This window comes from Canis lupus, chromosome 33 (assembly GCF_003254725.2).
Source record: "Canis lupus dingo isolate Sandy chromosome 33, ASM325472v2, whole genome shotgun sequence".
Taxonomy (NCBI): Eukaryota; Metazoa; Chordata; class Mammalia; order Carnivora; family Canidae; genus Canis; species Canis lupus.
Window position 1 is genome coordinate 24,667,770 of NC_064275.1, and position 22,823 is coordinate 24,690,592.

At 36.5% G+C, this 22,823-nt stretch overlaps 1 protein-coding gene and 1 non-coding gene across 7 annotated transcripts in view; both read left to right on the top strand.

Annotated features, from left to right (window-relative positions):
• Positions 1–22,823, top strand: part of STXBP5L (syntaxin binding protein 5L) — a 381,900-nt gene that overhangs the window by 153,064 nt on the left and 206,013 nt on the right. For all 6 annotated transcript variants that reach the window (XM_025475838.3, XM_025475864.3, XM_025475854.3 and 3 more), the window contains one exon: positions 2,114–2,177. In XM_025475838.3, the coding sequence (XP_025331623.1) occupies positions 2,114–2,177 (64 nt within the window). The remainder of the gene's footprint in view (positions 1–2,113; positions 2,178–22,823) is intronic.
• On the top strand, positions 3,830–3,937 carry LOC112641732 (U6 spliceosomal RNA). Its single transcript, XR_003124811.1, has one exon. It is a non-coding gene; the product is annotated as a U6 spliceosomal RNA (small nuclear RNA).

Below are 22,823 nucleotides of genomic sequence, written 5' to 3' on the forward strand. Positions count from 1 at the left end.
GAGAGAATTGACTTGATCAAATTTGCATTTAGGAAGATGACTCTGAAGGCATGTATAAAGAAATGATTAAAGAGAGAACAGACTGTATTCTTGATAAACATTATCATTGATTTAGAGACAAGCTGACATAATTAAATATTAATAGAAAGTAGAAAAGCAAGACGTTGGTATTATGGGAAGATGTAACAATAATAGAGAAGAATTAAGAGTAACACCCAGGTGTGAGGCTTAAGCAACTGTGTATAAAAGGATGTATTTTAGTGAAAGAAATCAGGAAATTGTGTGGATTGGGAGAAAAACAATGAAGTCAATTTAAGGTGGGTTGATTTGTATGTATTTATAAGACATGCTAATGGAACTGGTATGGGAAATGGTAGGAAGTGTAGGATATATGGATCTAAAGGTAATGAAATAGAATTTATGGTCATGAAGAGATGAGATTGTTCATGAAGAGTATATAGAAAACAGGTAGCAAACTAGCAGACAGTTAACCAATTCTGACTCACAGATATGTTTTGTTGACTATCAGAGTATTTAATATGTTCTGAGTTATTTCTAATATTTGAAGATTGGTAGAGTAGAAATAAATAATCATCTGAAACTGAGTAACAACTAGTTTATCATGGAGTACACTTTTGTATTTGTTGTTGTAATTAAACCCAAAAGACAGGAATTTGTAGTTTGTTGGATATTATTAGTTTCCAAAGGATAATTGAAGGACATTGTTCCTTATCAGAGGCACTTTACTCTAATAAAACATTGTAGTTAGAATGCAGATAGTAACTCTGGTTTCCAATTATTTCAGTGATTTACAGAAGTCATCCTACATACTATTCATTGAGTACTTACTATGTTTTGGCATTATATTAGGTGCTATATATAAATATTCCTCATAATTAGTAGGGTCAGTACTACTATCTCCATTTTTAGATAAGAAAATTTAGGATAAAACCAATAACAAATAAGTGTTTTGTTCCTCTGAGTTACTGAGAGGAGTCAGTATCTGAAGAAGCTGGAGTTAATTTTCTATTCTCAAAAAGTTTTTAAAATTTAATCTTCTTTACTATTTTGTGAATAATCTTTTATGGTTTTCATGTATGCATAAGAAATAAATTATATTAAAAAGAAATTATAACTGTCAGTATGATCATAATAAGATTAGTCTGGCACAATTAGACTGTTGAAGAAAGAATGTGGGAAAATGAGCAATAATAAATCTATGGTCATCTCAGGTCATATTGTCTTTAAACATGACATAACCATATTCAACAATGATATGTTAAAGTAGGAAATATAAAAGAAACATGCCAGATATCAGAGTAGAATAAATTAAAGGTCAGATTTACAGAGCACAGATCCTTTAAAAATACACATTTAGACACATAGTTATCTGTTACTGATTACCCTGGATGAGCAAATAAATGAGACATAACTAGCAAACTATGTTTTCCCAGTTTGTCAGTTTTCTGTAAGCTGGCTATCACTAGAGAAGGTTTCTTTGTAAATCAGAGGAGCTACCGTACTTTTCTTACGAGCAAAATCAGAGATTTTACGTCAAAGGAAAATGTAAATCGGTTATATACTTTGCAATTTGTCTGAAACAGACTTACAGCATTAGCCTTGTGGCTATGTAAATTCCCTTTTGTCTGCATAAATTCAATTTCAAATTTTTAGAGGCTCAGACCTGGCAACAAACATATAAATACTAACTCATAGATTCATAATTTAATGAAAAGACATAATTCATCTTGGTTATTAATAATTTTTCTTTGATAATGAGGAAATAAAGTTGATAACATTAAAAGATCTGAAGCATCATTTTCATTATTAATATTGTCTCTGTGTATATAATTTTTGTGCTATAGAAATGAGGAATCCTGTTGTTCTGTGGATTTGTGCTCTTAAACCTGATAAAAAAAATTATACCTACTTTAATAGAATTATTGGGAGAAAGAACAGTAGTCTTAAAGAAAAATAACCAAAACTCAAATGAATCTAAGCTTAAACCTCAGAATATTGGGAGTGTATTTTAGTGTAATTTTTTTGTTCTAGTCTGTAATGGTAAGGTGTTTTAATTTTATTTTTTAATTACTATTTTGAATTGATTTAACAGATCCACAAAGACTCATCCAGGTCCAGTTGTACATTTAAGTGATAGCCCAAGAGATGAAGGGAAAGTGAGTATTACAGTACCATTATTCTTGCATTTATTTTCCTCATTCTGGAATAAAGGTGTTTCTTACTATTATTTTGTACCTAACTTCTAGCACAGTTCATATTCAATTCAATTCATATTCAATTCAAACATTCTATTCAATGTTTTCTAAAAGTAAAATATGTTGAATGAATGAATGAGCAAATAAATGAATGAATGAATTATACTAATAATGGTCCCAAATTAAGTCTTTATTTTCACCTAGAGAAAAAGTTGGTATTTAATTCTAGAATTTTGAGGAGGATATGGAATATGTGGAACAACTTGAATTTTTAAATAGTCTATGCTTGAAGTTAATATAATTATCAATATCATTAGTCATTGGCCTCTACTATTCAGTTTTGGTAATGATACATGGCCAATACTCACTAATCACAAATTACCAAATCTTGATTTTATAAATAGGTAATTATATAGAAAATATTCTGAAGTTACAGAAATAAACCTTATTCATTTTGATTATTCATAATTTTCTTTTGATGATGAGAAAACAAAGTTGATAATATGAAAAGATCTAAAGCATCACTTTCATCATAAATATGGCCTCTTCAAGAATTTATTTTTAGCTGAGTACCATAGAAAACACCTGAGTAAATTAGATAGCATAGGTTTGCTTCTTTATTTTTAAATGATAGAACCTGAATTTGCCTATTAAATACTGAGCCTGAATGTCAGGTCTGCCTGATAGTAATAGAAAGAATATTGAATTCCTTCAAATTGGTCCATGAATACAGTGTCATTCCAATCAAATGTCATCAGAATTTACTTATTTTTAAAGAAATGATTCTAAAATCCATAAGAAAAAGAAAATGCTTTTTCTCCATATCCTTACCAACACTTGTTATTTCTTTTGTATTTCATTTTAGCTATTCTGACAGGTGTAAGGTGACCTCTCATTGTGGTTTTGATTTGCATTTCCCTGATGCTAAGTGATGTTGAGCATCTTTTCATGTGTTTGATCATCTATCTGTATGTCTTCTTTGGAAAAATGTCTATTCAAGTCTTCTGTCCATTTTTTAATTGGATTATTTGGGCTTTTGGTGTTATATCAGTTAATATATTTTGGATATTAACCCTTTATTACATATATTATTTGCAAGTATCTTCTCCTATCAGTAGGTAGCCTTTTTGTTTTGGTAATGGTTTCCTTCTCTGTACGAAAGCTTTTCTTAAGGTTTATTCGCTAACTTTAGAGAGAGAGAGAGAGCAAGCAAGAGAGCATAAGTGTGAGTGGGGGAGGGGCAGAAGGAGAGAATCTTTTAAGCAGACTCCTCACTGAGTGTGGCACCCCACCCTGGCCCAATACCATGACCCATGAAATCATGACCTGAGCCAAAACCAAGATTTGGATGTTTAAATGACTAAGCCACCCAGGCACCCCTGGACAAAACCATTTTATTTTGGTGTAGTCCCAATAGCTTAATTTTGCTTTTGTTTTCCTTGCTATAGAGCGGATGTCAAAGAAATTACTGCCTACATTTTCCTCTAGGAACTTTATGATTTCAGGTCTCACATTTTGATCTTTAATCAATTTTGAGTTTATTTTTGTGTATAGTGTAAGAAAGTGGTCTAGTTTCGTTCTTTGACATGTAGCCATTTAGTTTTCTGAGCACTTTGCTCGCTTTGGCAGCACATATACTAAAATTGGAATGATACAGAGAAGGTTAGTGTGGACCCTGAGCAAGGATGAAATGCAAAATTAGTTTTCCCAGCACCATTTGTTGAAGAGACTGTCTTTTCCCCATTATGTGTTATTGCCTCCCTTATCATAGATTAATTGCCCATATAAGCATGGGTTTATTTCTGGGCTCTCTGGTCTGTTCATTGATCTATGTGTCTGTTCTTATGCCAGTACTATACTGTTTTGATTACTACAGCTTTGTAGTGTAACTCAAATTCTGGGATTGTGGTATCTCTAGCTTTGGGCACTATTGGCAGGAATGCAAATTGATATAGCCACTGTAAAAAACAGGATAGAAGTTCCTCAAAAACTTAAAAACGGAAATGCCACATGATCCAGTAATTACATTGCTGGATATTTATCCAAAAAAACCCAGAACACCTATTTGAAAAGATATGTGTTTATTGCTGCATTATTTACAATAGCCAACATATGGTAACAATCCACATGTCCATCCACAGATGAATGGATAAAGAAGATGTGGTATATAACACAATGGATTATTAGCCATAAAAAAATGAGATCTTTCCATTTGCAACAATATAAACTGTTATAGACATCCAGCAAGACCAAACAGATTCACCTGCTACGTGATTGGCTGTGCTTCTGCTGCTTCTCCCCATGAAATAGTGATTAGTGTGATAATATATCATCTTTTACTTCTTTGCTTTACTTAACTTTCCCTTTTTTATTACAGCCCTCAGATTGTACTTCTCAGTGAAACTTTAGCACTTAAGCCTAGCCTCAGGCTGTTTTTACAGAATCCTGGTTAAGACAATAATTATCAGAATTGTTCTAGATGAAGTATTACAAACTACAGCCAGTGGGATAAATCTGGCTTGATGCTTATTTACACAATCATGCTCATCATTAACATATTGTCTGTGGTTGCTTTCTAACTACAAGAGCAAATCAAAGCAGTTGTGAGAGAGCTATAAGGCCTGCAAAGCCTATCTAGCTCTTTACATAAAAAGTTTGCTGATGGGGTACCTGGGTGCCTCAGTCGGTTGTGTCTGCCTTTGGCTCAGGTCACAATCCTGGAGTTCTGGAATCAACCCCCACATTGGGCTCCCAGCTCAGTGGGGAGTCTGCCTCTCCCTCTCCCCCTCCCTCTCCTTCACCACCCCCCATACCCCCTGCTTATGCTCTCTCCCTCTCTCTCTCACTTTCTCTCTTTCAAATACATAAATAAAATCTTAAAAAAAAAAAAAAAAAGAGTTTGCTGACTCCTGTTCTAGATTGTAGGCCCTCAGGGTGGAACTTTGGACTTGAGTTGTCTCCTGTTTAAAATCAAAGAAGCCATTGAAGGTGCCAGGTGAAGTGGTATTATCATGTAGTGACATCACAATTACTTAAACATTGTCCTATGATTAATTGGGAAAGGGGCTGATGGAAAGGTAAGACAATAGGAGATCAAGTACTGTGGTGGTTAATTGATTAAGGGCAATGGTGATTATAATTGTGATGGGAAAAAACAGCTTCCTTTGATGCCACTTATATTATTTCTTATTATGATATAAATTATCACAAATTTAGTAGTTTGAAACAACACAAATGTATTATCTTACAGTTTTGTAGGCCAGTAGTCTAATACACATCTCACTGAGCTAAAATCAAGATATTGACAGGGTTTTTCAGCTTTTATTTTTTTATTATTTTATTTATTTACTTATTTTTTAAATTTTTTATTGCAGTTCAATTTGCCAACATTTAGCATAACACTCAGTGCTCATCCTGCCAAGTGCCCCCCTCAGTGCCCATCAACCAGTCACCCCAACCTCCCACCCACCTACCTTTCCACTACCCCTTGTTCATTTCCCAGAGTTAGGTGTCTCTCATGTTTTGTCACCCTCACTGATATTTTCACTCATTTTCTCTCCTTTCCCTTTATTCCCTTTCACTAATTTTTATATTCTCCAAATGAATGAGACCATATAATGTTTGTCCTTTTCCAATTGACTTATTTCACTCAGCATGACACCTTCCAGTTCCATCCACATCAAAGCAAATGGTGGGTATTTGTCGCTTTTAGAAACAGTATACATTTCTAGGTTTGTAGCTCCCTTCCTCCATTTTTAAAGATAACATAGCATCTCTTTTTAACCATAGCTGGGAGAGGTTCTCCACTCCTAATTAGGGATTCATATGTTTAGATTGGGCCTACTTGGATAATCTAGGAAACTCTCCTTATCTCAATACATCTTAATTACAATGGACAAGTCTTTTTTTTTTTTTGTCATGTAAGGCAATATATTTATAGGTCCTGAGGATTAGGGCATAGGCCTCTTTGGTGGCCGTTATTTTGGCTACCAAATCACTGGAAACTATGAAAATAAGATGATTAACTCACGTTAATTACAGATTTAAGGCATGTTAGGTCCTCTTTAAGGGAGCTTTATTTATTTATTTTTTTTAAGGGAGCTTTAAAGGAACTCTTCCTACAGCTCTAAGGCAGACTGTGCTAAAAATAGGCCTGTTTATAAGGAGATGAATACATAGTTTAATAGGTCTTATTTGTTAAAGTCAAAGCCCTGATAAGAAAAGAATGTGACCCTGAGTCCTGATATATCAATTCTACCTATATACTAAGTGACTTTAAACAATAGAAATTTATTATTTCAATTTGGAGGTCAGAAGTCCAAAATCAAGATCTTGGTCAGGCCATTCTCTCTCTCAACACTCTAGGAAGAATCCTTCCTTGCCTCTTTCAGCTTCTGGTGGCTCCTAATGCCCTTTGATTTGTAGCAGCATAAGTCCAATCTCTTCATGTGTCTTCACATGACCTTGTTCCCTATGTCTCTGTGTCCTTTCGTCTTTTAAGGACACCAGTCATCGGTTTTAGGACCTATTCTAAATCAAGGATGATTTTATCCCAAAATCATTTTTTTAAGATTTTATTTTTAAGTAATCTTTAACCAATAATGTGGGACTCAAAGTTACAACCCTGAGATCAAAACTCTCATGCTCCATCGACTAAACCAGCCAGGCACATCTCATCTAAAAATTAACAAATTACATCTATAGAGACCAATTTCCAAATAAGGGGTACAATCTTAGGCTCTGGGGGAACATTATTCAACCACTACACCTGAGATAGGGGAATTTGTGTATATAAGTGACAAATATTGTAAATGCCACCCTCTCCAATTTCTTTGAACACTTCTGGCCAGCAGAAGTACCTCTTGCACTATTTCCAGAGAATGGTTTCCCCTTTTCTAGAAGACTGTAAATGACCAATGCAATGAAGTAGTTTTCTTGCCTGATGATGTTTACCCTCAGAAGATCAACATTCAATTTTATTACCTCCAGGCCAATAATCCGAATCAGATCTCAGATTTCAACACAGCCTAACATGTAAGCCTGTTTTCCTCCAGGAAGAAATAGGCACTACATAAGAAGCCCTCCCTGTCAAAGGGATTTAGGACCTGGATAATACTGTTAGTCATCAAATGTATAGGAATGTGTTTAAGGATTTGACCATAGGGGTTACATAGAGGAGAGTTCATTTACATGGAGGCATTCAACTGTGGTTTGAGACTTAATGCTTTGAGAAGGACACCTGGATCTGGTCCTATTCATTTGTCGGGATGACTCCTTGAAGATGGACTCAACAAAGGCATATGGTAAATAAAGTAGAGAGGCTAGAGCTTTTTGGTATAGTATTAAAGAAAGGGTCAGAAGACAGAAAGATGAGAATATTAAAATGGATATAATACATTTGTCCTGGGGATCCCTGGGTGGCTCAGCAGTTTAGTGCCTGCTAATGGTCCTGGGGTCCCAGGGGTCGAGTCCTGCATCGGGCTCCCTGCATGGAGCCTGCTTCTCCCTCTGCCTCTCTCTCTCTCTCTGTCTGTCTCTCATGAAAAATGAATGAATGAATGAATGAATGAATAAATAAATAAATAAATAAATAAATAAATAAATAAAATCTTTAAAAAAAATACATTTGCCCTGGAACTCACCTCCTGACCATTTTCCCTAGAGGGCTCTTAAGGATACTGTTTTCACTTAATGAAGAAAGATGAGTACAAGCATATTTGAGAAATTTGGCAGGGATTGTCCTTGTTTTGTTTTTTTTTTTTTGTGGACAGTGAGAGATGATGGCAGAGATCCAGACTACAGAGTATCTATGGGGATTAGATATTATGGATTGGTAGAGGCCAGATGGTAATATTTGACCATCTGGCAATATGAACATAATTACCATAACAAGCAGTAAGCCTGGATGGCAATGCAGAAATCTATGGTAATAGCTAATATATCATGCTGTTTCTAGGAGAAAAATTAGGTGAGCAGCTGACTGGGAAGTTGTTTGATTTGCAGAATCAGAAAAAAGAAAAAACAGCTCTTGACATTGGCCACCAAAGTGGAAACTCACAGTACTTCATCAGATTTCCAGATATAAGCCAGCTCATAGATCTAGAGCCCACTGATAGACAGGGAGAGGCCAGTTACCCCCGAGGAAGGACCCTAAAGTACTTCCATAAGTACATATAGTAATTATGGAAGCATCTGTGATCATTTGCAGAAGTAACTATTTACTTTTCCAGGACTGTTAACTATAGGGTTGTAGTAAATATTAATATTGAAAGATCCAAAAAGTGTGGTCCTCCAGTTAGAGTCATGGTATATGGAGCTAGGTAACTAGGTGATAAATGATGTTTGACTCAGGTGTATCTCATAGTAAGTCCAATGGGTATTCTGACTCACCCAGTTATTTTATACCCCAATTGTATAATCTGTATAGATATGCACAAAAGCTGGCATAATTCTCTTATTGGTTTTCTGACATTGGAATTAGAGTCATTACAATTGGAGGGGACAAATGGAAACTCTTAAAACTTGTCTTTCCTTGATTGTAAACAAAAGCCAGAATGTATTTCTGGAGGAGTTACAGAGATAACCGTAATTAGACTTGAATGATGCAATAGTAGTGGTCACTGATATATCCTTGTTGAATTACATTGTCTGGGTTCTACAAAAAATAAGATGGATTGAGCTTGCTATTAGTAGACCACTGTAAAATTAACCAAGTAATTGCCCCAATGACAGCTGCTTTGCTGTTGGTACTTCTATAGGTACAGATCAATAACAGGCTGTTTCCAATAATCAAATGATTATTGATTTAGTGAACTCTTTTTCTCAATGTATCAGCAGAGAAGATCAAAAGCAGCTTGCTTTAAAGAAATGGAAAACAGTATAACTTCATAATTTTTCCCCAGGACTATGTTATTTTTTGTTGTTGTTGTTATTTTTTTGTTTGTTTTTTTTGTTGTTGTTATTTTTTTAAAGATTTATTTATTTATTTATTCAGAGAGGGAGAGAGAGAGAGAGAGAGGCAGAGATACAGGCAGAGGGAGAAGCAGGTGATCCCCGGGCTGCACCGCTGCGCCACCGGGGCTGCCCAGGACTATGTTATTTTTCATACTCTGTCATAATATAGTTCTAAGGAAACTTGAAATTCTAGGCATTCTTTAGAAAGGATACTAGTTCACTTTCTTTACTATATAATACTAGTTAGATTGCACCTATATAGCTCACAAGATTCATGTCAGAGGGCCAGAAGAAAATCCTGTAAAGATCTACGATCCTGTCTTCTAAGTGATGGTTTTGAGGGTCTAATGGTCTGGGGCATGCATGGGGTATCTCCTCTAAGGTAAAGCATTAGCTTTTGTACTTTTCCTTGCTAAGAAAGGGTCATATCACTTGATGGGCCTTTTTGGATTCAGATAATAGTATATAATGTCTTCAAAATTACTGTTTAAAATCATTTTTAAAGATTATCCAAAAAGTCTGCTAGTTTTAAGTAAAGAAAGGGCTTTTAACTAAACCCAAGCTGCTTTGTAGGCCACCTTACCACTTGGTGTCTATAATCTAGTAGATCTGATGGAGATAATGTATCTAGTAGATAAGGATGGTCTGGTGGAAAGCCCAATAATAGAGTTACAACAGCTATTCTCTATTTTCAAAGCAAATCCTGGCATGCTAATGAGCTCTTGTAGAGACTGAACACCTAACCATGGGACATCAAATGACTATGTAACCTGAGCTCAGTCTATTTGAATTAGATGTTATAATACACAATGAATCATATGAGTGAATGAGGGAATTGACAAACCATTTTACAGTGGAAATAGTTTTTTCAGGTAATCAGCTGTCAGCTGTCTAAAAGGCATAATTAGATAAATGGAGGTCCCAGAATTCCACCTTTTACAATAATACCTTTCACTCAACCCAAATATATAGTCTCATGGGGTGGGGGTGGAATACCTAAAACCTAACTAATGGAGAAGGACGGAATACAGGCCTGTCTCATATGTCAGATGTTTGGTTGATAGACACTACTACTCAATTATATCTCCACTTAGGGGTGATCTTGAGTGATCTGATGAAGAAAAAATACTGATTCCCCAAGCAGTATAATTGATTATGCATTTCATATAAAGATTGAAAAAGAATAATTAAAAATCCAAAAGCAAAAATTCTTTTCCACTTGGAAATTTAAAAACTCTCATTAAATAACTATTAGGTCAAATTGAAAATACAAATCAAAATTGAAGAATATATATAAAAATTAACAATACCATAATATTACAAATGAAATATATAATTTCTATGAAATATAATTAAGACAATTATAAAATAATACATAGCATTTAATACTTACATGAATAAAAATTAGACATTTAAATACATTCAGTATGAAACAAAAAAGCTAGAAAAAGAACAAGAAAAATGCAAAAGGAAACAGGAGGGAAATATAAAGATAAAAGCAGAATTTAGGGAGTTCGTTCTTCTATTTTTAAGCTGTCATATAAATTAATATACTGGTTCTTTGCATAGAACATAAACAAAATATGCAAACTACTATCTGGCCTGATGAAGAAAAATAGGGGACTACAAAGTTAAATGGTAACAAAACAAGAAGAAATACACTAAAACTGAGGAAATTTTTAAACATCCAAATTATTTTATACAACTCTAGCAGATATATTTAAAAGTATAGGTAAAATAGGTAATTTCCCAGGGAAATAAATTTATCATCATTGACAACAATAGAGACAGAAAGTTTGAGAAAGTGAGGAAGTTATTTATTTACTATGCACAAATAAAAGTACCAGACCCAAGTGGTTTTACAGGGAAATTTTACTAAATTTTTAAGTACTATATAATACGGTGTTGCATCAACTATTTTATTTTTTTTTAATTCTTTTCTTTATTTATGATAGTCACACAGAGAGAGAGAGAGGGAGAGAGGCAGAGACACAGGCAGAGAAAGAAGCCTGATGTGGGATTCGATCCCAGGTCTCCAGGATCACACCCTGGGCCAAAGGCAGGCACCAAACCATTGCGCCACCCAGGGATCCCTGCATCAACTATTTTAAAGCAAGGGTTGCTGCTGTGGCCAGTGAAGCAAATCTGGCCTATTTCCTGTTATTGTAAATAAGTTGTTTTTGTTTTTGTTTTTTTTGAGATCGTATAGTCTGGAAAGTGTAAAATATTTACTATCTGTCCCTTTAGTGAAAAAGTTTACCAACTCCTATTCTGAGTATAGTTTAAAAATGAAAAATATTAATTTTTAAAAATTTTATGGGTGACAACTAAGCCTGAGAAAGGTTGCACAAGAATAAAACATAGATTTATTGAATTTGGTAATTTCAATGGAAAAGTCTTAAGTAAAATATCCTATAGGACACAGTCTCCAAAAGCATCAAAAACAAAACACTGATAAATGATGTTTTATTCAAAGGGTACATGAATGGATACTATGAAAAAATCCGTCAATATAGCATCATTAACAGATCTAGGGAAAAAATTATGATAATCTCCATCAATGCCAAAAATGTCTTTGAATAAAGCTTAACATCCACAGTATTTCCACTCTTGATAATAGAAGACTATCCTATTTTAGATCAGTCCTCCGACTGGGAGAACTAGAAAATCTAGACAATATATTTTTGAAATCTGTTTGAGGGCTATGAATATTTGTAAACTCTTGACTCCATAGAAAGAAACCCAGAAACACTTGCCACAATTTTCCCTTCTAGGTATTTTCCAATTTGAAAAGAATGGCTAAGCTATTGAGTAACCAAAAAGAAAGTTATTGGCTGAGAGGCTAAGCAGAGTTTTCTGCAGTTTTTGGGGGGCAGAAGAGTAATGTGGATGAAAAAAAAGTTCAAGTCAAGGCAAAAAGAAAAGTCTGATAATTGCTCCAGGCTTTCAGTATGGCTCCAAAGGGATATACCTTTCAAATAAGTTTGAATTGGAAATATACCAGGCCTTTAAATAACTGAAAAATTTGTAAACATTATCTCAATCCTTTTGGGGATTAAGTTGATCTGCCTTAGTCTAACTGAAAAAATAAAACATAAAATAAAATCAATTCTTTATGGAAGAAGAAAACATCACCCAGAGCCTTTATGTATCACATTTCTCCCATATATAGCCTCTATACTGAAAGTAAAAAGAACATGGTATATAAAAGAATCAGAAAAATCAGAATTCACCAGAAACCAAGAAAAGAGACAATAAATAGAGGGAGACCAATGGAGATTCCAATAGCAGTTATTAAATGAGGACTTTAATATAAGTGTGATTGAAATATTTAACAGACTAAAAATGATGGGGTTTTCAGCAGAGAAGTGACAAGTATAACAGCAAACAAAATAATTGACTATAAACAAGTGAAGAGAAAATTAGTGACTTGGAAGTTAGGGCAGAAGTAAATATCCAAATGAATGCATGGTAAGCCAAAAGGATGAAGAGCATTTTGGACATAATGCAAAGGTGGAATATGTATGTAATTGGAGTCCTGGAGGAAGAAAAAAGAGAATGTGACAGCAGCAATATTTGAAGAATGAATAGATGATAATTTTTCAAACTGATGACGATATCAAAATTCTAAGATACACTACAGACTCAAAGTAAGCTTAACAACAAGTAAACCTCACCTAGTCATATCAAAGACAAAGAAAATAATCTTAAAAGCAGAGTATAGAAAAAATAAGTCTCATAGCAGACAATAGAAAAACTGGCAAATGGAGACAACTGAATGATCATATCAAGGTAATGATAGAGTAAAGCATCTACTGGGGAAAAAAAAAAAAGCCTACACAGAATTCTATGCTCTACAAAAACACATTAAAAATGTGTCTTGAAATTATAGCAGCTTAACATAATTTGCAATAATCAATAGCAAATATGCTGTAATGAAAGACCTAAAGAAATTCTCTTTGGGAATGAAATTGATTATAAAAGAACAGAGATGTACAAGGAATAAAGAAAAAGTATAGGTAAATCTATGAAATATTTTAAAATAATTACTTCTGAGAAATAATATACATTTAAGTTAAAAATAGGTCGAAAGTTGGGTTAAAGTCTATTGAATTAAAGTTCCAAGATCCTTATAACTTCCAGAAAGTAACATAAGTACTCATTTACATTATAATCTGATTAGTCATAAAAACAATTTATATTCATGTGGATAATACCAAAAGAATAATAAATATATGTATAATGGATAAGTTAATAGACTAGAGAACTGATAACAAAAACTATTAACCCTAAGAAAACAAAAAAAAAGGAAAAGGTAACATTAAACAAATGGGGCAAATATAAAACAAGTAGATTTGCTCTAAAGTATGACAGCAATTACATTAAATGTAAACACGCGAAAGGATAGTAGTTTTCAGACTGTGTTAAAATAGTGATATGTTGTTACAAGAGACACATTTTAAACTTAAGGTTATAGAAAAGTTGAATGTAAATGGATACGAAAAATATAGCATGTATATCCTAAATAAAAGCAAACAAAAAAAAACTGGTGTAGCTATACAAATATCAGACAAAATAGATGCCTTAGTTCAGGTTGCTGTAACAAAAATATCATAGACTGGTTGGTTTAAACAACATTTATTTCTCATAGTTCTGAGGCTGGAAAGTGCAAGATTAAGGCACCAGCAGATTTGGTGTCTAGTGGGCGTCCAGATTCTAGATGGTCATCTTTTCAGTGTGTCTTCACAAGTAAAAAGGGAAAGAGCTTTCTAGAGTCTCTTTCATAAGGGCACTCCTCTTCTTTAGGGTTCCACCTTTAAGACCAAATCACTTCCCAAAGGTTCTATGTCCTAATACCACCACAAATACAGAAAGCAGAAGTAAGCAAATAAAGAGGTAATTAGTGAGGATAAAGAAAATTTGAATATTATTAACCAACAGAATTCACATATATATTACATTACACCCAACACCTGTATACACAAAAACTGTACATTTGTTGAGCCATAAATCATGTTTCAACAAATTTCTTGGGATTATTAGACTATTCGATATATTCTCTAATCTCTGGGAGAATTTATCAAGATTATTAATAAAATATAAATAGGAAATCGCCTAAATGCTTAGTAATCAAACACTACACTTCTAAATAATATATGTCAAAGAAGAAATCAGTATTGAAGTTAGAATATATTTTAAGTTAAATTACAATGATATGGTATGTCAAAACTTGTCGAATGTAGCTAAAGCTGTGCTTAGAGGGAAATGTATTGCTTTTGTTACTTTTTTTTTAAGGGAAGAAAAGCTGTAAATTAATGAGCTTAGTGTAAAAATATCATGAATTATACTCAAAGAAACTAAAAGAAAGATAATAATAAATATGTGATGGTTAATTTTATGTGTTAACATGAGCTGAACTGTGAGGTGCCAGAGATTTGGTCACATATTATTCTAGGTGTTTCTGTGAGGGTGTTCAGGATGAGATTAACATTTAAATAAGTAGACTGAGTAAAATAGATTGCTTTCCTAATGTGGGTGGGCCTCATCTAATTAGTTGCCTGAATAGGATAAAAAGGCTGATTCCTTCCTTCAAGTAAGATAGTCTCACTGCTTTCAAGCTGAGACATCAGCTTTTTCCTATCTTTGGATTTGAACTGAAACATCAGCTCTTCCTGGATTTGGAGCCCTATGGCTTTCAGATTGGGATGACACCATTGATTCTTCTGGTTCTGATACTTTTAGACTCAGACTAGAACTATATAATTGGTTCTCTGAGTTTCCAGCTTTCCAGCAACTCCTGCAGATCCTGGGACTAGTCAACCTTTGTAATCTCATGAGTCAATTCCTTATAATGAATTTCGTTCTGTATAGATACATTCTATTGATTCTATTTCTCTAGAGAATTCTAATACAATATATGAGAGCTGAGTTAAATAAGTCAATCGGAGAAGGACAAACATTATATGGTCTCATTCATTTGGGGAATATAAATAATAGTGAAAGGGAATAGAGGGGAAGGGAGAAGAAATGGGTAGGAAATATCAGAAAAGGAGACAGAACATGGAAGACTCCTAACTCTGGGAAACGAACTAGGGGTGGTAGAAGGGGAGGAGGGCGGGGGGTGGGGGTGACTGGGTGGCGGGCACTGAGGGGGGCACTTGACAGGATGAGCACTGGGTGTTATTCTGTATGTTGGCAAATTGAACACCAATAAAAAATAAATTTATTATTAAAAAATATATATATAGTGCATTAGCAAAAACAAAAGTTGAATCTGTAAAAATACTAATAAAAATGGGGCACCAAGGTAAGTCAGTCAGTTAAGTGTCCAACTCTTAGTTTTGGCTCAGGTCATGATCTCAAAGTTATGTGATTGAGCCTGTGTCAGGCTCTGTGCTTGGTGAGGAGTCTACTTCCCCTCACCCTCTCCATCTGTACCCCATCCCACCCCACACATACTCTCTCTGTCTCTCTAAAATAAATAAATCTTTAAAAAAATGCTAATAAACTTATATGTCTCTAGCAAGTATGATCAAGAATCACAGAGAAGACACAAAGGAACACAATTACTTTGCATTCATCCCGGGAATACAAAATTGTTTTAACTTTTCAAAAATCAATGGATATATTCAACATGCTGAATGAGAAAAATATGTAGCCAAGAGTACTTTATCCAGCAAGGCTGTCATTCAGAATAGAAGAGATAAAGAGTTTCCCAGACAAACAAAAACCATACTAGCCCTGCATAAAATATTAAGGGGGGGTCTTTTTAAGTGGGGAAAAAAAGACCAAAATCAATAAAAACTAGAAAGGAATAGAAAAAAATCACCAGAAATACCAAATTTACAGGTAAAACAATGGCACTACATTCATATCTTTCAGTAATCACTCTGAATGTAAGTGGAATAAATGCTCTAAACATAAGACATAGGGTATCAAAATGGATAAAGAACTGAGACCAACCTATATGCTGCCTACAAGAGATTCATTTTATTTATTTTATTTTATTTATTTTATTTTATTTTATAATAAATTTATTTTTATTGGTGTTCAATTTCCCAACATACAGAATAACACCCAGTGCTCATCCCGTCAAGTGCCCCCCTCAGTGCCCGCCACCCAGTCACCCCCAACCCCCGCCCTCCTCCCCTTCCAACACCCCAAGTTCGTTTTCCAGAATTAGGAGACTTCCATGTTCTGTCTTCCTTTCTGATATTTCCTACCCATTTCTTCTCCCTTCCCTTCTATTCCATTTCACTATTATTTATATTCCCCAAATGAATGAGACCATATAATGTTTGTCCTTCTCTGATTGACTTCACTCAGCATAATACCCTCCAGTTCCATCCACGTTGAAGCAAATGATGGATATTTGTCACTTCTAATGACTAATATTCCATTGTATACATAAACCACATCTTCTTTATCCATTCATCTTTCGATGAACACCGAGGCTCCTTCCACAGTTTAGCTATTGTGGACATTGCCTCTAGAAACATCGAGGTGCAGGTGTCCCGGCGTTTCATTGCATCTGTATCTTTGTTGGGTAAATCCCCAACAGTGCAATTGCTGGGTCATAGGGCAGCTCTATTTTTAACTCTTTGAGGAACCTCCACACAGTTTTCCAGAGTGGCTGCACCATTTCACATTCTCACCAGCAGTGCACGAGGGTTCCCTTTTCTCCGCATCCTCTCCAACATTTGTGGTTGCCTGCCTTGTTAATTTGCCCCATTCTCACTGGTGTGAGGTGGTATCTCATTGTGGTTTTGATTTGTATTTCCCTGATGGCAAGTGATGCAGAGCATTTTCTCATGTGCGTGTTGGCCACGTCTATGTCTTCCTCTGTGAGATTTCTGTTCATGTCTTTTGCCCATTTCATGATTGGAATGTTTGTTTCCTTGCTGTTGAGTTTAATAAGTTCTTTATAGATCTTGGAAACTAGCCCTTTCTCTGATACGTCATTTGCAAATATCTTCTCCCATTCTGTAGGTTGTCTTTTAGTTTTGTTGACTATCCTTTGCTGTGCAAAAGCTTCTTATCTTGATAAAGTCCCAATAGTTCATTTTTGCTTTTGTTTCTTTTGCCTTCGTGGATGTATCTTGCAAGAAGTTACTGTGGCCGAGTTCAAAAAGGGTGTTGCCTGTGTTCTCCTCTAGGATTTTGATGGAATCTTGTCTCACATTTAGATCTTTCATCCATTTTGAGTTTATCTTTGTGTATGGTGAAAGAGAGTGGTCTAGTTTCATTCTTCTGCATGTGGATGTCCAATTTTCCCAGCACCATTTATTGAAGAGACTGTCTTTCTTCCAGTGGTTAGTCTTTCCTCCTATGTTGGATATTAGTTGACCATGAAGTTGAGGGTCCCCTTCTGGGTTCTCTATTCTGTTCCATTGATCTATGTGTCTGTTTTTGTGCCAGTACCACACTGTCTTGATGACCACAGCTTTGTAGTATAACCTGAAATCTGGCATTGTGATGCCCCCAGCTATGGTTTTCTTTTTTAAAATTCCCCTGGCTATTCGGGGTCTTTTTTGATTCCACACAAATCTTAAAATAATTTGCTCTAACTCTCTGAAGAAAGTCCATGGTATTTTGATAGGGATTGCATTAAACGTGTAAATTGCTCTGGGTAACATTGACATTTTCACAATATTAATTCTGCCAATCCATGAGCATAGAATATTTTTCCATCTCTTTGTGTCTTCCTCAATTTCTTTCAGAAGTGTTCTATAGTTTTTAGGGTATAGATCCTTTACCTCTTTGGTTAGGTTTATTCCTGGTATCTTATGCATTTGGGTGCAATTGTAAATGGGATTGAATCCTTAATTTCTCTTTTTTTTTCAGTCTCATTGTTAGTGTATAGAAATGCCACTGATTTCTGGGCATTGATTTTGTACCCTGCCACACTGCCAAATTGCTGTATGAGTTCTAGCAATCTTGGGGTGGAGTCTTTTGGGTTTTCTACGTAGAGTATCATGTCATCTGTGAAGAGGGAGAGTTTGACTTCTTCTTTGCCAATTTGAATGCCTTTTATTTCTTTTTGTTGCCTGATTGCTGAGGCTAGGACTTCTAGTACTATGTTGAATAGCAGTGGTGAGAGTGGACATCCCTGTCGTGTTCCTGATCTTAGGGGAAAGGCTCCCAGTGCTTCCCCATTGAGAATTATATTTGCTGTGGACTTTTCGTAGATGGCTTTTAAGATGTTGAGGAATGTTCCCTCTATCCCTACACTCTGAAGAGTTTTGATCAGGAATGGATGCTGTATTTTGTCAAATGTTTTCTCTGCATCTATTGAGAGGATCATATGGTTCTTGGTTTTTTCTCTTGCTGATATGATAAATCACATTGATTGTTTTATGACTGTTGAACCAGCCTTGTGTTCCGGGGATAAATCCTACTTGGTCATGGTGAATAATTTTCTTAATGTATTGTTGGATCCTATTGGCTAGTATCTTGTTAAGAATTTTTGCATCCGTGTTCATCAGGGATATTGGTCTATAATTATCCTTTTCGGTGGAGTCTTTGTCTGGTTTTGGAATTAAGGTGATGCTGGCCTTATAGAATGATTTTGGAAGTACTCCATCTCTTTCTATCTTTCCAAACAGCTTTAGGAAAATAGGTATGGTTTCTTCTTTAAACGTTTGATAGAATTCCCCTGGGAAGCCATCTGGCCCTGGACTTTTGTGTCTTGGGAGGTTTTTGATGACTGCTTCAATTTCCTCCCTGGTTATTGGCCTGTTCAGGTTTTCTATTTCTTCCTGTTCCAGTTTTGGTAGTTTGTGGCTTTCCAGGAATGCGTCCATTTCTTCTAGATTGCCTAATTTATTAGCGTATAGCTGTTCATAATATGTTTTTAAAATCGTTTGTATTTCCTTGGTGTTGGTAGTGATCTCTCTCATTCATGATTTTATTAATTTGAATCTTCTCTCTCTTCTTTTTAATAAGGCTGGATAATGGTTTATCTATCTTATTAATTCTTTCAAAGAACCAACTCCTGGTTCTGTTGATCTGTTCCACAGTTCTTCTGGTTTCGATTTCGTTGAGTTCTGCTCGAATCTTTATTAACTCTCTTCTTCTGCTGGGTGTAGGATCTATTTGCTGTTTTTTGTCTAGCTCCTTTAGGTGTAAGGTTAGCTTTTGTATTTGAGTTCTTTCCAGTTTTTGGATGGATGCTTGTATTGCGATGTATTTCCCCCTTAGGACTGCTTTTGCTGCATCCCAAAGATTTTGAACGGTTTTATCTTCATTCTCATTAGTTTCCATGAATCTTTTTAATTCTTCCTTAATTTCCTGGTTGACCCTTTCATCTTTTAGCAAGATGGTCCTTAACCTCCACGTGTTTGAAGTCCTTCCAAACTTCTTGTTGTGATTTAGTGCTAATTTCAAGGCATTATGGTCTGAGAATACGCAGGGGACGATCCCAATCTTTTGGTATCGGTTATGACCTGATTTGTGACCTAGTATGTGGTCTATTCTGGAGAAAGTTCCATGTGCACTTGAGAAGAATGTATATTCAGTTGAGTTTGGATGTAAAGTTCTGTAGATATCTGTGAAATCCATCTGGTCCAGTGTATCATTTAAAGCTCTCGTTTCTTTGGAGATGTTGTGTATAGAAGGCCTATCCATTGTAGAAAGCGCTAGATTGAAGTCACCAAGTATAAGTGTATTATTATCTAATTATGTCTTAATTTTGGTTATTAATTGTTTGATATATTTGGCAGCTCCCACATTCGGGGCATATATATTGATGATTGTTAAGTCCTCTTGTTGGCTAGATCCTTAAGTATGGTATAGTGTCCCTCTTCATCTCTCACTACAGTCTTCGGGGTAAATTTTAGTTTATCTGATATAAGGATGGCTACCCCTGCTTTCTTTTGAGAACCATTTGAATGGTAAATGGTTCTGCAACCTTTTATTTTCAGGCTGTAGGTGTCCTTCTGTCTAAAATGAGTCTCTTGTAGACAGCAAATAGATGGGTCCTGCTTTTTTATCCAGTCTGACACCCTGCGCCTTTTGATGGAGTCATTAAGCCCATTCACGTTCAGAGTTACTATTGAAAGATATGAGTTTAGTGTCATCATGATATCTATTCAGTCCCTGTTTTTGTGGATTGTTCCATTGGACTTCTTCTTAAAGGGAAATTTTAAGAGTCCCCCTTAAAATTTCTTGCAGTGCTGGTTTGGAGGTCACATATTCTTTCAATTCCTGCCTGTCCTGGAAGCTCTTTATCTCTCCTTCCATTCTGAATGAGAGCCTTGCTGGATAAAGTATTCTTGTTTGCATGTTTTTCTCATTTAGGACCCTGAATATATCCTGCCAGCCCTTTCTGGACTGCCAGGTCTCTGTGGAGTGGTCTGCTGTTAACCTAATACTTGTCCCCATAAAAGTTAGGGATTTCTTGTCTCTTGCTGCTTTAAGGACCTTCTCTTTATCTTTGGAACTTGTAAGCTTAACTATTAAATGTCGAGGTGTTGAATGGTTTTTATTGATTTTAGGGGGGGATCTCTCTATTTCCTGGATCTGAATGCCTGTTTCCCTTCCCAGATTAGGAAAGTCTTCAGCTATGATTTGTTCAAATACATATTCTGGACCTTTGTCCCTTTCGGCGCCCTTGGAAACCCTAATTAAACGTAGGTTTTCCTTCCTCAGGCTGTCACTCATTTCCCTTAATCTATCCTCATGATCTTTTAATTGTTTGTCTCTTTTTTCCTCAGTTTCCCTCTTTGCCATCAATTTGTCTTCTATGTCACTCACTCGTTCTTCCACCTCGTTAACCCTTGTCGTTAGGACTTCTAGTTTGAATTGCATCTCATTCAATTGATTTTTAATTTCTGCCTGATTCGATCTACATTCTGCAGTCATGAAGTCTCTTGAGTCCTTTATGCTTTTTTCTAGAGCCACGAGTAGCTTTATAATAGTGCTTCTGAATTGGCTTTCTGACATTGAATTGTAATCCAGATTTTTTAACTCTGGGAGAAAGGACTGTTTCTGATTCTTTTTTTTGAGGTAAGGTTTTCCTTCTAGTCATTTTGCTCAGTGCAGAGTGGCCAAAAACAAATTGTATTGGGAAAAGGATAAAAAGAGAGAAGAGAAAGAAGGAAAGAAAAAGAAAAAAAGAAAAGAAAAAAAGAGAGAAAAAGGAAAAAAAAGAACAAAAGGGAGGGGGAAGCAAACAGAAATCAAAAAGCAAAAAAAAAACAAGAGGGAGTATCCTCGGATTCTGTATACTGTAAGTCCCTTGACTTCCCCTGGAGCTTTCCAGTGCTGCTTGGTCAATAATTTGTTTTTCCCGTGTCCTCTAGCTGGTCTTCTAGGGGAGGGGCCTGTTGTGCTGATTTTCAGGTGTTAGCACTTGGGGGAGCTGCTCAGCCCCCTGCCAGGTGCAGGGCTCAGTGAGTGACATTTAAGCTGCCTATCCGGTGAGGCCACTGTGAGGCTCAGTGGGGGCTGTTTATCCTGTGAGGCCCCAGGAGGAACAACCACAGTGGCGGCGGACAGCTCTGGAGCCTTGGATTCATCTCCTGCAGTAACTAAGGAGCTCTCAGTCTGCAGGGGCCTGGAGGCTCCAGGGGCGGGGCTGCTGATCTGCTCAGCTTGGGGCAGGGGCGTTCTTGCTGTCCTGTGCCCTCCTCCTGGCCTCTGCCTGTCCCGGGGGAAGGCAGGATCCTGGGCGGTGACCCCGGCGCCCTGTGCTCCCGGGCCTGCACTGTTGGATTCGAGCTCCCGGCCAGGCAGCCCCCTCTCCGCGGAGCCACCGCCTGAGCCCCTCAGAGCTGCTCCTGGGGCCGCACAGCCCCTTCCTCGCGGAGCCTCTGCCGGAGCTGCCCCCGCGCTGCTCCCGGGTCCAGCCGTGCGCCTGATGAAGCCCTTTATGGAGCTCTCCCCGGGGCACAGGTGCTCTGTTAGTGTCCCAGGGAGCCTGAGGGCATCCCCGCCACTCCTGGGATCCTGCTCTAACTCCCTGCGAGCACCTTTCCCTCCAGGAAGGTTGGTGAAGCTCCTGCTTCTCCGGGATAGGGCTTTCCTATCCTGGGGACACTCGCTGTGGGGGGCTTTCCTGTCCTGGGGACGCTTGCCACGGCTTTAGCCCGGCTCCCCACGGGGCCTCTCCCCCTTGGATGCCTTTTGTTTTTCTATCCCCCCCGCCCCCCCCCCCCCCCCCCCCCCGTCTTCCTACTTTGATAGAAGCGTGAACTCTTCTCACTGTAGCATTCCAGCTGTTCTCTCTTTAAATCTCAGGCCGAATTCGTAGATTTTCAGGATGATTTGAAGGTTATCTAGGTAATTTGGTGGGGACAGGTGACTTGGGGACCCTACTCTTCCACCATCTTGCCCCGCCTTTAAAAGATTCATTTTAGATCTAAAGACACTTGCAAGTGGAAACTGAGGGGATGAAGAACAATTTATCATGTTAATGGACGTGAAGAGAAAGCTGGAGTAGCCACACTTAGACAAACTAGTTGTCTCCTGCTGGATTTAAGCTTTATTTATCATTCTTTTTCTAGCTCCTTTAGATATAAGGTTTGGTTGTATATTGGAGACTTTTCTTGCTTAAGTAGGCCTGTATTGCTATAAAATTCCCTCTTAGAACCACTTTTGCTGCATCCCAAAGGTTTTGGCTTGTGTTTTCTTTTTCATTTGTTTCCATGTACT